This window comes from Chenopodium album, chromosome 12 (genome assembly GCF_948465745.1).
Source record: "Chenopodium album chromosome 12, dcCheAlbu1.1, whole genome shotgun sequence".
Classification (NCBI taxonomy): domain Eukaryota; kingdom Viridiplantae; phylum Streptophyta; class Magnoliopsida; order Caryophyllales; family Amaranthaceae; genus Chenopodium; species Chenopodium album.
The window spans coordinates 30,392,348-30,408,552 of NC_137845.1; the positions used below are offsets into that span (position 1 = coordinate 30,392,348).

Sequence of the window (16,205 nt, forward strand, 5' to 3'; positions counted from 1 at the left end):
AAAAAAAAAAAAAAAAAAAAAAAAAAAAGCATATAGATAACTTTTAATATTTTAAGGTTGATGTTCAACTGAATCACAATATTTATTGTACATCAATTTATTTACGTAGTAAAAGTTTATAAAAGTAAAATATATTAGAGTAAAAAGACACTTGGCATTCTTTTGATAATAATTAAAAACAAAGAAAAATAAAATAAAAATATGATTGACAATAAAATGGCATGTTGTTAACCTTTAATCCCTTGAAGAAAGAGCCAAAAGAGAGAAAAGAAAAAAAACCGCAAATTCGGATCCAGTGTATCCCATTCCTCCAAGTGACACATTTCTGTACTCTATTGGTATTCCAATTATATGTGCCAAAAATATTTAACTTTTTAATATAAACTACACATTTAATATCAATAAAAGTTAAATAAAATATAAATATTAAATAAAAAATAATAAAATAATAAAAAGGACCCCACAAAAAACAGTTTATATCGGCCGCCCCGCTTTGTCGTCTCTTTCGTCTCCGTCCACCACCGTCGCTCCTCCTTTTCGTTTGACTCCACGCTTCTTTCTCTCTCTACTTTCTCTCTCTAACTTCCTTTAAATCACTTCCTTTTTTATTTTATCCTCCATTTTTCTTCTTCCTTCTCTTACTAAATTCTCTCCCTTTCTCTCTCTATACTTTCTCTCTCTAGTGTTTTTTGCTTGAACAACAAAATCATAATTATCATGGATTAGGGCCCATATTTTGAAGATCAAGTTTATTTTTTGGAAGAACATCAACAAGAAGAAGATCATTGATTTTTGCTTTGGGATTTGGTTGATTTTTTCACAAGTGGAGAATTTTTATTTTATTTTAAGTTTATAAAATAAAAAATTACTACAAGGCATATGGCCGGCAGTAATGAAATCAACGTCAATGAATGCAAGGTAATATTATTATCATTGTTATTTTTATATTGTTTTAATTAAATTTTGTTGAATTTTTTTAGTGGGTTGATTATTTCTTCTAATTAATTTAATGGGTTTAATTTATTTTTCTCAATTTTTGCAACTTTTTTTTTAATGGGGTAAAAAGGAAAAAAAAATAAAGATGTCGGATTTTTAGGGAGAAAGTGTGAAATTTTGAGGAGTGAAAAATTTGTTGTTTTTGATCTTTTTTTCCTTGTTTAAAAACTTCCATTTATGGGTTTGGTCTTACTTTGTTTAGAAAGTCAAGATTAAGAGAAATAGGAGCTAGCTTCATCTTTAGTGTTTTGATTTGAAATATATGTACATACATACATACTAATATACTAAATAGTCTCTTTTATTTGTTTTATTATCTTGTTTTGATTTGTATGATTAATAATATTTCCCCTTCATTTGATCATTTTTTTGTTTAATTTTCCCATCTAAAAATAGTCTAATCACCCACTTTTTGTTTTTCATGTTTTATGATGATTTTCTCCATTTGTTAGTAAAATTGGTACATAAATACTTATAATTCTGATCTTGTTTGATAATTTTGATTGCAGAAAGTAGTACCATTAAACACATGGATTCTAATATCGAATTTCAAGCTTGCATACAACCTTCTTCGCCGGCCAGATGGAACATTTAACAGAGAATTAAGTGAATTTTTAGACCGTAAAGTGTCTTCCAATACAATCCCAGTTGATGGGGTGTTCTCTTTCGACATTTTTGACAAATCTGCTAATCTTTTGAATCGGATTTATATGCCGGCTTCGTCGGAAAACGGAGCTTATTGGGGTGTTCAGGAGCTAGAAAAGCCACTAAGTACAGAGGAAATAGTACCTGTTATAGTGTACTTTCATGGAGGAAGTTTTACTCATTCGTCTGCTAATAGTGCTATCTATGACACCCTTTGTCGCCGCCTTGTTGGACTTTGTAAGGCGGTCGTAGTGTCAGTTAATTATCGTAGATCACCGGAGCATAGGTACCCGGCTGCGTATGATGATGGGTGGTCTGCGGTGAAGTGGGTTAGTAGTAGGCCTTGGTTACAAAGTGGCAAGGAAAATAACAGGAAAGTTCATGTTTATATGGCAGGGGATAGCTCGGGTGGTAATATCGCGCATCATGTTGCAGTCAGGGCGGCCGAGGAAGGCGTTGATGTTATTGGAAACATTCTACTTCATCCGATGTTTGGCGGGGAGCAGAGGACGGAATCAGAAAACAATTTGGACGGGAAATACTTTGTTACAGTACAAGATCGCGATTGGTATTGGCGCGCTTACCTGCCTGAAGGGGAGGATAGGGATCATCCGGCGTGTAATATATTCGGGCCGAGGGGGAAGGCGCTTAAGGGGATCAATTTCCCTAAGAGTTTGGTGGTTGTAGCCGGGTTAGACTTGGTCCAAGATTGGCAATTGGCGTATGTTGAAGGGCTTAAAGATGCAGGGCATGAAGTGAAGCTTTTATACTTAAAGCAAGCTACAATTGGATTCTATTTCTTGCCAAATAATGACAATTTCTATACTCTTATGGAAGAGATAAAGAACTTTGTGAATCCTAACTGTTAATACTAGTAGTATCTTTGTCCTTTTAACCACCCCTGTTACCTACACCAGATATATCAGATCAGATCATCCTTATACAATGACAAAAACAGCTTTAACATTTTTTTTTTTTTTTTTTATTATCATTTTGCTCCAGGCCTCCTTTTTTATTCTCTTCCGAAGTTGGTGTGTAGTTAAGAATCAAGGTAGCTAGCTTCATGTGCTTAGTAGTATAGTAGTATAAAGATATGTTAGTAGTGTTAATCACATTATTGGTGGTGATTCGAGCAAGGTTTTCTGGGTTGTTCGAGCTGATGCTATGTGGAAGTTGTTTCCAACATTGTTCTTGGGTTGATCCATCAGCTCTATGTGAATGTGACCGCGTAGAACGGACATTGTTCGTGTCATAGTCGGATTCGACAGAACTCGATCTGCCCCTGGAAAGGAAGGTTGAACCCTAGACAAATCAGCAAGGTTGGTGTTTTGTCTTGGGGGGTTTAATGGGTTTCTGTAATTGGGTATTGTTATAAAGGTGCTAATTTTAGAGAAAACATGGATTTGGATTTTATGAACATTTATAAAATCCATGACTTTGTGAAGCATTAATGTAATCTTATACAGTTGTGTTAGATATTAATATAAAGGAAATTTTTTTTTGTTTTTTCTGCAAACTCTAATTGCTTATGTAACACAACTTTCATTTTGATTTAGTTGTCATCTTATTATTTTAAACATATTATTAACGTATTCATTAATATTGGATGGAGAGAGTAAATATCCTGCGACTCCCATGATGAGTCATGAAATCCTCAAAAATGGAGATGTAATCTTGTCAAATTTATGTTGATAGAGAAAGTACAGTGCAACTACTTGGTACTTGTCGTACATATTCGTCTGTAGAAGAAACAGTTTGTTTCAGATTAAGATTTGTTTCTTACTACTCCAACTTCATACAAAAAATTATTTATAAAATATAAATATCAATATAAATGCTGTTATATCATCCTTTTATTTTGGTTGGTGAGCTTGAAGTAGGATATGCTCTGTCGATTCTGCTCCCAAGTCAAGCTTCAATTCTACGAAAGATTTAGCACTTCATGATTCATGTATGTCTTTCCAAAAATTCTATTGACTATTTTTATTTTTATTATTATTAAAGTATAATAAAAGGTGGACACTTTTCACTCAAAAGTCAAATGTGATATAAGGGGTGATATAATTAGATTCATGCAATGCAAAATTATTTAACAGTAATAGATCTATTAATATACAAGACTGTCTTGTTAATAATAATGTACAGAATAAAACCTATGTCACTTAACTTTTCATTATTTTTCCTTTTGTCATACATCAGATAAATATCTAAATAAAAAGTGTTAATACTTAACAGGCTTTATTTGAACTGAATGAATGGTGAAACATGTGTAAATCATGTACGACCTTGCCAAGAAAGCTCAAAAAGAAAGAAGAAATGGTCACCATAAAAAGCAAAAATGTCATCATATCAATGGAAATACCATGCCAAATTCATGTAATGGGCAATTTCCTATAGAATTGTATTTATTGATGAAAAAAGAAGACATAGAATAGAGGTTGATTCTTAAAGAAAAGCCAAGACTAACCCTATCCACCACTAAAGAAGAGCCCTAGAAATTGGCCATAAAAAATGATTGGGGTTGGGGTTTGGGGTTAGATAGTTGGGGAGTGGTGGGGTTATATGAGGCCACACCATCAATTTCGCCATCTATCCACATCAATTTTGATTAATCCTTGTCATTTCCTCTTTGCCCATTTTAGGTGTCTTGCTTGGAATTTGGAATGGTATCAATTTCAGGAGTTTGGCGTGCCAATTTCAAAAATTAAAAATTAAAAAAATAAAAATAAAAAAAAAAAATTGAAATTGCCTAAATATTAATTGTGATACTTCTTTATATTTTATACGAAATTATAATCGATTCAGAATGTTTATTGTTTGGATGCATAATAGATATGTTGTTGATGTTAATTTTTAGTCGGACCAAAGTGTGAACAAAAAGAATAATAATCATATAACAATCTTGTTCATTCAACTAATCATGGTCAATCTATAATAATTAAAAAAATTATTTCATCATTTTAAGTCTATTAAATGCATAACTATTACAAACTTCAAAGATTTTTGTTTGTAGTCCAAAACAAATATGAAAAAAAAAGGCAAAAGAAAACTCATCCTTCAGTGGTTGGAAAGTTTTGGAAGTATTATGAGGGACCACATCATCTCTTTTGGGGAGGCTAGGAAAGTACCCTTATTATTATTTTTATTATAGCTATGAATCAAACAAAAGTTCTTCAAGAAAGAGAGAGAAATTGGGGGGTTGGTCTAAAATCATTAGTGGCCACTAATATTGTTGCTTTAATTGACTTTGTTGGCCTAAACTTTGCTTAAACTACATGGTTTGTGCTTTTAGGTTAGCACCTGTCAGTTTTTATTAGTATTCTAATTTTAATTTTAATTTTAATTTTAATCTTAATCTTAATCTTAATTTTATATTTATTTAATTTAATTTTAAATTTAATTAAATTGATTCAATAATAATTTTGGAAAGAATTCAGTAGTAATAATATTTTTAATTTAATATAAATTTATTTTTAATTAATTTTAAATTTAATTTAATTTTTACTTTAAATTTAAATTTTAATTAAATATTTAAATAATACCCTTTCCTCCTTGTGTGTGGGGGCTTTTAATTTTTTGATTTTGGAATTATTTACTTTCCTTTTCTTGTTTGGCTTGCCCATGTCTTGTCCCCTTGTGAAAATTTTGTCGGTTAGTGTATTAGCTGGGTTCATTTGTTTGAATATGTTGTCAAATAAAGACATTGGCATGTCATTGTCAACCTTGATTACTTCCTTCTTCATTTCTTTATTTGATTAACCTCCAAATTATAAGACAAATTACTCTATTTTTTCTCTTCTTTTCTTGCTTATGTTAGCATTCCAAGTCTTTTAACAAGGGGCTATGCATACAATATGCATAGCATACAATATAAATTTGTACAAACCTAATTAGTTAAAAAAAATTGATTACACTAACCATTTTTTCAAACAAATATTTTGTATTTACTCATAGAGTCTAGACCCGGTAGAAATTTGTGTCATGCTACTCTGTACTTTAGTCCAAACTATGCCAATTTTTTCATCATTGATTTTTTGTAGTTAAAAAAAAAAAAAAATGGTTGTAGTATGTCTTCTTGGAGTATTTTCATCCTACTCTATCTCATTGTACATTCTCATATTCCTCACCCAATTAATTTCACAAATTTTCACTTTCTCCATCATATATACGAGCATATGGTGATATGAAATGGAGAACGTAACAGGATATAAAATTACACCTGCTGATCTCCATAGAAGATGAAAACTTAATTCATTTTGAATGTATTGTACTCCCTTCGTTTCTGAAAGTTCGACTCACATTGCGTTTGCACGGTCTTCAATGAACATTATTGACCATTAATAACTTCGGCTATGTACAAGTAATAATTATAAAAACTTGATATTTGAAAATTTTATTATAAGGAAAATCTAATAAAATCAAACTTGTAAATTTATTTTGATTGCATAAATCATAATATATGGTCAAAATTATTTTAATTTGACCACGTGAATAGTATGTGAATCAAACTTTCAGTAATGGAGATAGTATGTCTAATCAAATACAAAGGTTTATTCTTACACATTAGAGTAAAGTTTAAAAGATTTGTTTGTTACTATATCACTAAACAAAAGTCACATTTATCGAATATACAAGTGTCACTCTAATAGGAGATATAGATGAAAAACGGTTCCTTCAATGTTTGATTTGATTCATTATGGTCATTTTTAAGCATATGCATATACATATACATATGAAATTTAATCAAATCTAGACTTCAAGTCATTAAATTAGGTTATTAGATACTCCTTAGTAGGTATTTATATTGTTCGGATTTTAAACAAACCGTTTGAGTTGATCCAAATAGTATATTGTCATGCCTAGTCCAAAATACTTATATGTCTGGATGTTGATCCTTTTTTATTCAATAACTAAATAGTTACATATTTTAATAACAAAAAAGATATGTACAAAGTTTTTTTAGGATTTGTTTTCTTCACCTTATTAGACTTGAATTTATTGAAACTTATAGAAACTTAAATGAACTTATTAAATCTTATTGAAACATATTAGACCTGGTGGAAACTTATTATTATTATTATTATTATTATTATTATTATTATATCTAACTAATCTATTATAATCCAAACCATCTAATCAATCTGATCTAATTTTTAACTATGATGAATAGAGTAAAATATATATTTTCTATATAAGTTTTTTATTTTAATGTTCTACTAAAATTACTATAATGGTATAATCAATACGAAGTATGATATATAACATAAAATATTGTATTATTAAAAATATAAATTTGATATATTAAGATTGACTTATTGGAACTTATTAGACCTTATTGAAACTTAATAAACCTTATTGAACTTTTTTTTTTTTTTTGACAAGACCTTATTGAACTTATTGGAACTTAGAGTGTATTCTATTCACCTGATATTCACTTCTAAAAAACATATCCGAACTTAATAGAACTTATCAGAATTTAATTAAACTTATATGAACTTATTTGAACTTATTAAACCTGTTCAAACTTATTTTAGTTGTAATTTGTACTTGAATAACCCTTATCAAAATTTATATTTCCTGAACTGAACTTAGCTAAATTTATTAGCTAGATATAATTAAACTTAGTAGAACTTATTGAAACTTATCTGAACTTTTTCAAATTAATTTGAACTTATTAACTCTGAAACTTATATTTTTAAGGTGAAGAGAACATGCCCGCAATCTGTCCACAAATGACTAATAATAAAAGAGAGACTTTTAAATGAGGGAGGACCAGTTAACCTAAGAGATTAACATTCTACACACTACTCATAAGAGCAATATCAAAATTATTAAAAAGTGGGGATATAAATGTCCACATAGTATTCATAAAAGCTTTTCCAAACTTCTTTAAAGACAGAAATATGGAATTAAAGGTATTCTGATCAAATGTATCCTAATTTTTGAATACCATGCAAAATTAATTTGTAATTAAATATTTTGAAAATAAGTGTAAAAGTCAAAATGATACACATATATTGTGAAACAAAAATATATTACGGAGTAACTTACTAAGTACCAAACATATTGACGTCAATCGTGTGATGTCTTAAAGGAGCGTATTATTCGAGTAGGTTTTATTCTATATGAGAAGAATAATAATTAATGATGATAGTGGCAAATAAATTAACAAAAACAAAATAAGTATCCATTTCCATTAACTTTATATAGATGCTTTTACACGTACAATAGAAGAATATGGATTCTATTTCCCACTCTTTTCCTTATAATATCCGATTATCCGAGTTAAATTGTACCTCGGCCGAGTTATGATCCGAGTTAATGAGAATCTCCCTTTTATTATTGTCCTTTAGTTTATGGGATGATAGTAGTTTAACCAATTTGACCTATGTTGAGAGTTCTTTTGCAAATTAAAGATGATACCCTTGTCACAAAGTTAATGGAAGTTTAGGTTATAATAACCATTAATTTTATTCATTAATAAATTAATTAATTAGTGTAATGATGGTGCTAATTGTATATTTGCTGTACAAGGAGACAAAAGTTGCTAAAGACATGGGAGTGGGTCTCCCTTCTCTAATGCCATCCATTTTAGATTATTTTATTTTATTTATATTTTATAATATAAAGTTAGCGAGGATTCCATAGCATATTATTATACTTTTTTTTTTATATATATTGCCCAATTGAATTGAAGTATAGTACTCGTACTAGTTTATAGTTTAAGGTTAAGAGAAAATGTTTGTGAATGAAAAAATTAATAATAAAGATAAAATAAAATTGAAAGATAAAAGCAAAAAGTGTGTGTTTTGTGTGTGATGCATATTTGGCGTTTTGCAATTTGTCAAAGTTGATAGTGTCATCGAGCATATCTAAGGCTCTTAAATACTACCTTTTTGGATTACGACTCGGCTAGATAAAGTATAGTTTATTAATTTTCAATAGTTTTTGACAATTATAGGAATTTAAGAGTTCTATTAGCTCATCCCATTAGTACTAATTACGTAATTAGAGTACAAAAATTGTCGTCATAAACTACCTTTTTCTGTTTGTTTGAAGAGTTGTCATATATTACATACTCCCTAAAAAATTATTAAAAGACTATTTGTAGTCGTGATATTGTGCCTAAACAGAAAAAAAAAAAAATGATGTATTCTGTTTCACACATGATTGTAATTGGTAGAGAATTAGCTTTTATAAAAGCCTAAAAGGAGCAACAATTCGGGACAAATAGAGTCATCAAAAAATCTTTTATAAAGATTTATAAACTTATTTGTGTATGGATCTAACCATTAGACGATCAAAAGAGACATTCCAAATTGACATGACACGTGCATATAATAGGTTCCCCTTATAAATCCATGAGATATATGCATGATTCAAAATAGTCTATTAAATTAGGAATGAAAAATAGAAAGGGCCAAATGATTAATAGCACAATCAACCCATTAAACAACCTCCACTTTGTTATAATATGACACAATGCTCTTCCTTCTTCTTTTTCGGCTCTATTCCGATTTACTAAAAGTAATTGAACTAAACTGATAAGACTTGAATTGAACTGAACTAATTAGGGCTGAACTGAACTGAACCAAATTGATTGAAGCTGAATTGCACTGAATTAAAGTATTTGACTATGGATTAATGATTTTTAACTATGGATTTGTAATGATATTAATCCACTAATAATTATGAAAAATATAATGAAGTTCAAAATTAATTCATTATTATTATTATTATTATTGTTATTATTATTATTATTATTATTATTATTATTATTATTATTATTATTATTATTAGTAGTATTATTATTATGTCAAAATAAAATGATATTATTATTATTATTATTGTTGTTGTTGTAATATACTAAAATGTATGAAATTTGGCTTTAATTATTATTAACAATATCATTAGACATAAAGATGAACTTAAAAAGATTGGCCCAAAGACATGCATATGCCTAAACTAAATTGTATTGAGAATATCATTAGCTAAATCATATAAAACAAATAAATTAGCAAAAAAACTGAACTGATTGGAGCTGAACTGAACTAAACTGAAAATAAGCTGAACAAAACAAACCTTTAATATCTACCCAAACCATTTACTACTCATTAGTTTAATTTTTGGGTTTTTTTTTTCTTTTTGTATATTATGTTATATAAGTCAAGGTAGGGGTTGTATGTGGTGTACGTCTTCCTACGAAAACTAAAAAAAACCCTTATTACAGTTGCATTAGTTAGCCAAGTCGATCAATTACAAATTAAATTAATTGATTTTATTTAAAACAAGATTACATTAGAAAGTTGTGAGCCTCAACTTAAACTGAAGCGATGGATATAAGTTATTAGTTTTGAATCTCGACTTTTAAAATTTAGATATAAGTTTTTGGACATGTCATATAAAATTTTGAAATTAGCTCAAATTTTAAAGCCCTGGGTAACACAACAACCAATAAAGTAATTTGATTCTTTGCATCTTTACTTTTTAATCTCATTATTTTAAAGCACACAAGTCTAGTTTTTAGGCAAAAATAAATAAATAAATATATAAAAAAAAATTGTCATGTGGAATTGGTTAGTTTCATTTAAATATGTGACATGTCTTCATAATATCGATTTTATTAAAATTTTACAAGATATTACTGATCTTTTTTAGGTCAAGTTTTACATTAGACATTGCATAAAATACAAATGAGAGGATTCCAAAAAAATTAAATGGCGCAAATAGTGCAATCCAACAAAATATTATTTACCCTTTTAATAATCTTAAAAATACATAAGAATTGCAAACAAGTGGGGGCTTAAACATTTACATAGTATAAACATAAAACTAATTGTTAGATGACCACTTAAATCATACAAATATATTATTTATGGGACCTTAATCAATTGTCCAAATGTATTTTTAGGTGTAGTTCCAATCAACGATCATAAATAACTTATCATAGGTGATCATGTTTTTGTAACTGCATTCTTTTATCCAAGTAGAATACCAACAATTAAACTGCATCAAATCATCAAGCTCTGACCTTTTAGAGGATGAGGGATATATAGATGCAATAGGAGTCATTAAATCACCTTCATTTGCTAACCATCATGAGTACATTCTAATAGTAATGGACTATGTCACTAAGTGGCCTGGATAGAGGTCCAAGCTTTCCAAAAATTAGATGCAAAAGCAGTAATCCCATTTTTGAAAGAGAGGATCTTCACTAGATATGAGATTTCTGAATCTATCATAGTAGATCAAGCGACTATGTTAACAAGGCATAAGTTCAATACTTATCTAAAAGAGTTTAAAATCCAAAAGATTCAATTGACTTCATATTTTGCATAAGCTAATAAACAAGCAAAAAATCACTAATAACATCATTTTTTAAAAAGACACTAATAACATCATTGCTAAAGGAATTGCTAAAGCGGTAGATCTAAATCTTAGAAATTGGCACGTTCTTTACGTAACGTACGCTACTTTGGCCTATAGAACATCAAGAAGGGATGCTACAAGAACTACTCCCTATCAGTTAGTATATGGTCACGAACAAAGAATTCTAGCAAAAAAAGGTAATACTTCGTATATTTGAGAAGTATTTTCTAATTAATTAATTATTAATTTCTAAAAAGAGTAATATGGTAATTTATTTATTTATTTGAATTTTAGAGACAAAATAATATTTAAATTTTGGTGCCAAAATTATTTTTAAACTCAATTAATATTTTGGATTAGATAAGATTAATCAACCATTTAATGTTTTAATAAAAACCAAATAATATATATATATATATATATATATATATATATATATATATATATATATATATATATGTTTTCTTATATATATTTTCGGATATGTTAATTATCAAAAATACATTTCCTATTTTGTTAAATAAGGTCCGAAATTTCTAAGCTAGTTAACTTAATATTTTCAGATTTTCTAAGGATTAGAAAATCTTATTTTTCTAAGTGAATTAGGTTTGATTAAATAATTTTTTTTATATTTTAATATTTTAATAAAAATTTAAAATTAATTAAGTAATTTTTGGATTTATCTAAAAACTAATAATACTTGATTAACTAACTAAGAGGTCCAAAATCCTAAGGCTTATATGCTTGAATATTTTCAGCTAATTAGGTATAATTAGTTAGATTATTGTTTAGATTTTTATAGACAAGTATTTTAATTAGATCTTCTTATTTTCCTAAAATTTTCTATTCTAATCTAGAAAATATATGACCACGAAATATCTTGCCTTACTTTCCTCTTGATTATTCTCCAAGCCTTCATATTCGCCTTCTTTAATTTCATGATAAAACATGAAATTAAAACTTACCTTATTTCCTTATTTACTTAATCATCAAACTCACACTTTCCTTAAATTTAAGCTCAACTTTCCAAGTAATTTCATAAACTAAAATTACCATCATTTTACCTACAAAATATTGCCTTAATTCCTACATTCATTAGCCTATAAATACCCTTTCATCATGCTAATGCAAAAAATCACACAAAAATCTCACAAATTCTCTCTTCCCCCCCCCCCTCTTAATTTCTTACGATTTCCCCCCTCTTTCCTTTGGTTTTGCTCCAATTGCCACCCCACATCGGCGAATGCCGCCACGTCTGACTACCAGCAATCACATACTATCGTGCTGTTGCTGCATGTCGCCACCCTCCTCCTCTTTTTCCTTGGTTTTCAATCCTTCGTTCTCTCTCATTCTAATTAACTCAATTATTATTATTGATTTACATAAAATTACTATTAATATTTTTATTAAATAAAATCAGAAAATAACTTAATTGAAAAGAATTTTATCGATTCATGTACATAGAATTAGGAATTTATTTTTAGTTGTTTGTTATTATTTGATGACCTTATATTAATTAAGGTTATATTTACTTGTAGGGTACGTTTAGGTGGCTAGATACTTTAAAGTGATTGTTTTGATCAAAATGTTTATATGTGATTTTATTGATGTTTGAATTAAATTGAATATTATGATATGTGAAATAAAGTATGTTTGAGAAATTAATTTTGATATCATGTTTTGAATGTTTTTAATTGTTTAGCATGTTTAAAAGAATTGATTTGAAAAGTATGCAGAATTAAATAAAGGAGTTTTGAGTAATAATTATTGAAAAAGGTTGATTTATTGATTTAATTAAAGAATGTATTTTCATGAGAAGTTATTGAATTATTATTAAAGCTTTACAAGGATGTTTAAATCAACCCCAATTTGCAGATTTGGTAGATAAGACTATGGAGTTTGTATGACATAGAATTTTCTCAAGGATAGTCTTTCGACATAAAGATACTAATTTGGGAGGTGTGCGCATTTAGGAGAGGATTTGGATTAAAGAAAATGGTTTATATTATTTGAAATATTGATAATTGATTTGGAATTATGAGAATTGAATTATTGAAGGAAAAATGGAAATTAATAATCCCACCTTTGCTCGGTCTTCCCAAAATAATCCCACCTTTAGATTATTCTAAAACAATCCAACCTTTGACATGGATCTTCTTTTAACGATCCTTTTGACCTTTAACCTGCTAAACAGGTTAATTTTTTTTTTTCCTTTTGTTAATTCTCTCTTCTCCAACCTCCCTGCCTCATTCCATGGCAACCACTATAACCACCACCCTAAAACCCCTTTCCACTTGAACTGCAACCCTACCCCCACCTCTTGCCGCTTCCTGAACCACCGCTACTCTACCCCTCCCACCTGAATAGCCCACCCCCAAATTCAAACCACCAAAAATTCCCACCAACACCGAAAACCCGCTACCCGGATCAGAAACCCCCACCTCAAAACAAGCGTTTGAAGAATATCCCGTTCAGCCGTAGCTCGACCATGTTTATTACAAGCAGCAAGTTCGTGATTATTCGTGACTTTAGCGGTGAATAGTGGATTTCATCGTTGTCTTTAATGTGAATGTCGTCAGAGATGAGGCGATAGAGGAAGCAAAGGTCGGAGAATGAGAGATTTGACGGCGGACCAACGATGGTGTGGCGGTGGGAAGAGGAGGCGGTGATCCAGGTTGTGGTGGTGATTTTAGAACATTGCGTTGGGTTGGTTTGTGGGAATTTTCCAATTTAATTTTTTTTTATTGTTTGATAAAAAATACAATGGAGGAAGAGGAAGGATGGGGTGGTGGTAGGTGTTGATGGGGTGGTGGTGGGTGCTGATGTATGGGGTGTTTTCATGGAAGACTTGGAAAGGAAGGTGGCTGGGAACTTGGGAAGCCATGGAAGAAGGTGGTCATGGGAAAGGGAAGAAGGATGGGAGGGTGAAAATTTTTTTTTTAAATAAAAATTAATATGACCAGTAAACAAACAACACGTGGCAATTTACCTACTCTAGGAGGTTACCATCTTAACAAAACCGGTTAGGGATTGTTAGAAGAAGATAAAGGTCTAAGATGGGATTGTTTTGGGATAATCGAAAGGTGGGATTGTTTTGGGATAATCGATAAGTGGGATTGTTTTGAGAAGATGGAGCAAAGGTGGGATTATTAGTTTCCACTTTTCCATTATTGAATTAATATTTGATGTTCCATGATTGGTTTTAAAAGCATGTTTGTTAGTAAATTGAGTCTACTTATCTTGCAATTAAATGTACTTAGCATATTTTTCTAATCTGTATTTCCTATTTGTTTTGGTTCACCATGTTTACCTTATTGGTAAGCAGTGATGAAATTTTAGGTGGAGTCTGTAATGCGCATATGGGAGTCTTAAGATTGCTTTATCTAGTTTAGTTATGAATGGTGTTTTGATTTCAGTTTTTGAATACTCATAACAATGGTTTATTATTTTGAAGTATTAATAAAGAAAGAGTTGAGTTATGCTGCAAGTTATTATTGATTTGAGTTTTTAAAGTAGCTTTACGTTATAACGTGGTGGTAATACGCTCCGCCTAAGTCTATCTCTGTAGTATAATTATACGTATTATACTGATATTTCCGTAGAGGGATATATGGGGGTGTTACAAAATGATATCAATTTTTCGGGTATTAAAAAGATTAAAATTGGGAAAATAAAATTGATGGGTAGACTTAAGAGGGCATATAGGATAGAGTTTCGCATTTTTGCGTAAAAGTCAAAAGTATTATTTTAAATAAAAACTATTTTCTTATTTGGAAATATGATTGAAAAAAGGGTTCTCGAGTTCTCTATAGAGGCTTATAATGGGTGTGCCCCTCTATGGAGGCTTTCCTCGATGCTGTAGGTAACTAACACGGGAGACGCGAGCTCGACTGTATAATATCATGATTCGAGTACATTATTATTATTTTCGATAACAAAATGAATTAAATTTATTTAAAGCTTGAGTTATTGTGAATTTGTGTGCATTAAGTAGGTATCATAACACCTTATTTGAGTCACAAGGTCCAAATTTTATAGCCATTGCCCACGATTGGGTGATCTTGAGTTATACTTGGTTAATTGAGCTATGTATTGCTTTAGGAAAATAGGAATTATGAATTGAATTGCTTATGTGAAATATCATTGAATTGATTTATTTTTATGTGTAAATAGATGGAAATGATTGATGATGTGAGGAAGAAACTCTTTAACATTCATAATTTGAAGACTGAAGAAATGAGTTTTAGTGTAGACACCTAAAAATGTCTCCACAAAACAAAACCCGATGATGAACAATCTTTCACCGCCATTATTGGTCGGGTCGAGTATTTAATCTCGGGGGTGCTTAAAATCCATATTCAGTCAAACATATACAATCCACAAATTAGTCCAAACATGTAGTCAATCACAGTCCAACCCATATTTCAACCCAAACCATTTTAAGCCATTTCGTTTTATTTATTAATTAAACCCGATTAATAATAAAAAAAAACCTAAGCTTGAAATAAGTTCGGAATAGCTGAAACGATGCCTAATTATCACGTGCTTAATGCTTAAGAAAAAGATAAAATGAATTTAGATCGAATTCAGGAAAACTGAAAAGTTGTACCGTGACATGGAAATTTGTGCCGTGGTACGGCAATTTTTAGGTTTGATTTCTTCGCGACACTTCAATTCTAGGGTTTCGTACTTCACCCCTCGTATTTTCTCTATAAATATGAAGCTGATTTCACCAGCTTCGAGGCAGAAAAAAACCTCTCTTCCTCTCTTGTACACCAAATCATTCTCTCATTCTCTCTTATACTCTATCCTAAACACTAATCTTTCCTATTCATCCACAATACATCCCATAAGCACTCCCCGGAGTCCATACAACACCAAAAGTTTCATACTCAAACTAAGGCGTGAAAGGTAAAATTGAGTGAGGGTTTGAACCAAATCAACTCTACTTTTTATTTAGTTTAAATGCAATTTGATTTATACGTTTATTGAAGTTACTAACAATTTATTCATGATATAGAAATTCAAAGAAATGCGGAACGTGAGTAAGTAGTTCACTTAATTACTCTTTTTATTATTCTTGTTGCTAGTATCATGATTAGGTTTATTATTATTTAATTTGACTGACGATGTTTATCGTTAAATTGCTTCTAATGTTGATGTTTATTTTATTATATTTATTCATCACCATATTG

At 29.8% G+C, this 16,205-nt stretch overlaps 1 protein-coding gene across 1 annotated transcript; it reads left to right on the plus strand.

Moving 5' to 3' along the window:
* The first annotated feature begins 541 nt into the window (after window positions 1-541).
* Window positions 542-3,149, plus strand: LOC145570478 (gibberellin receptor GID1B-like). The gene is made up of 2 exons (XM_081629578.1): window positions 542-918; window positions 1,506-3,149. Exons 1-2 carry the CDS (start codon window positions 880-882, stop codon window positions 2,508-2,510), a joined length of 1,044 nt encoding a protein of 347 aa, XP_081485704.1. The 5' UTR covers window positions 542-879; the 3' UTR covers window positions 2,511-3,149.
* Window positions 3,150-16,205: the final 13,056 nt, after the last annotated feature.

Coding starts and splice junctions, on each gene's coding strand:
- LOC145570478 (XM_081629578.1), top strand. CDS start 880: ATGGCCGGCAGTAATGAAATCAACGTCAATGAATGCAAG. Junction 919..1,505: donor TCAACGTCAATGAATGCAAG/GTAATATTATTA, acceptor TTTTGATTGCAG/AAAGTAGTACCATTAAACAC.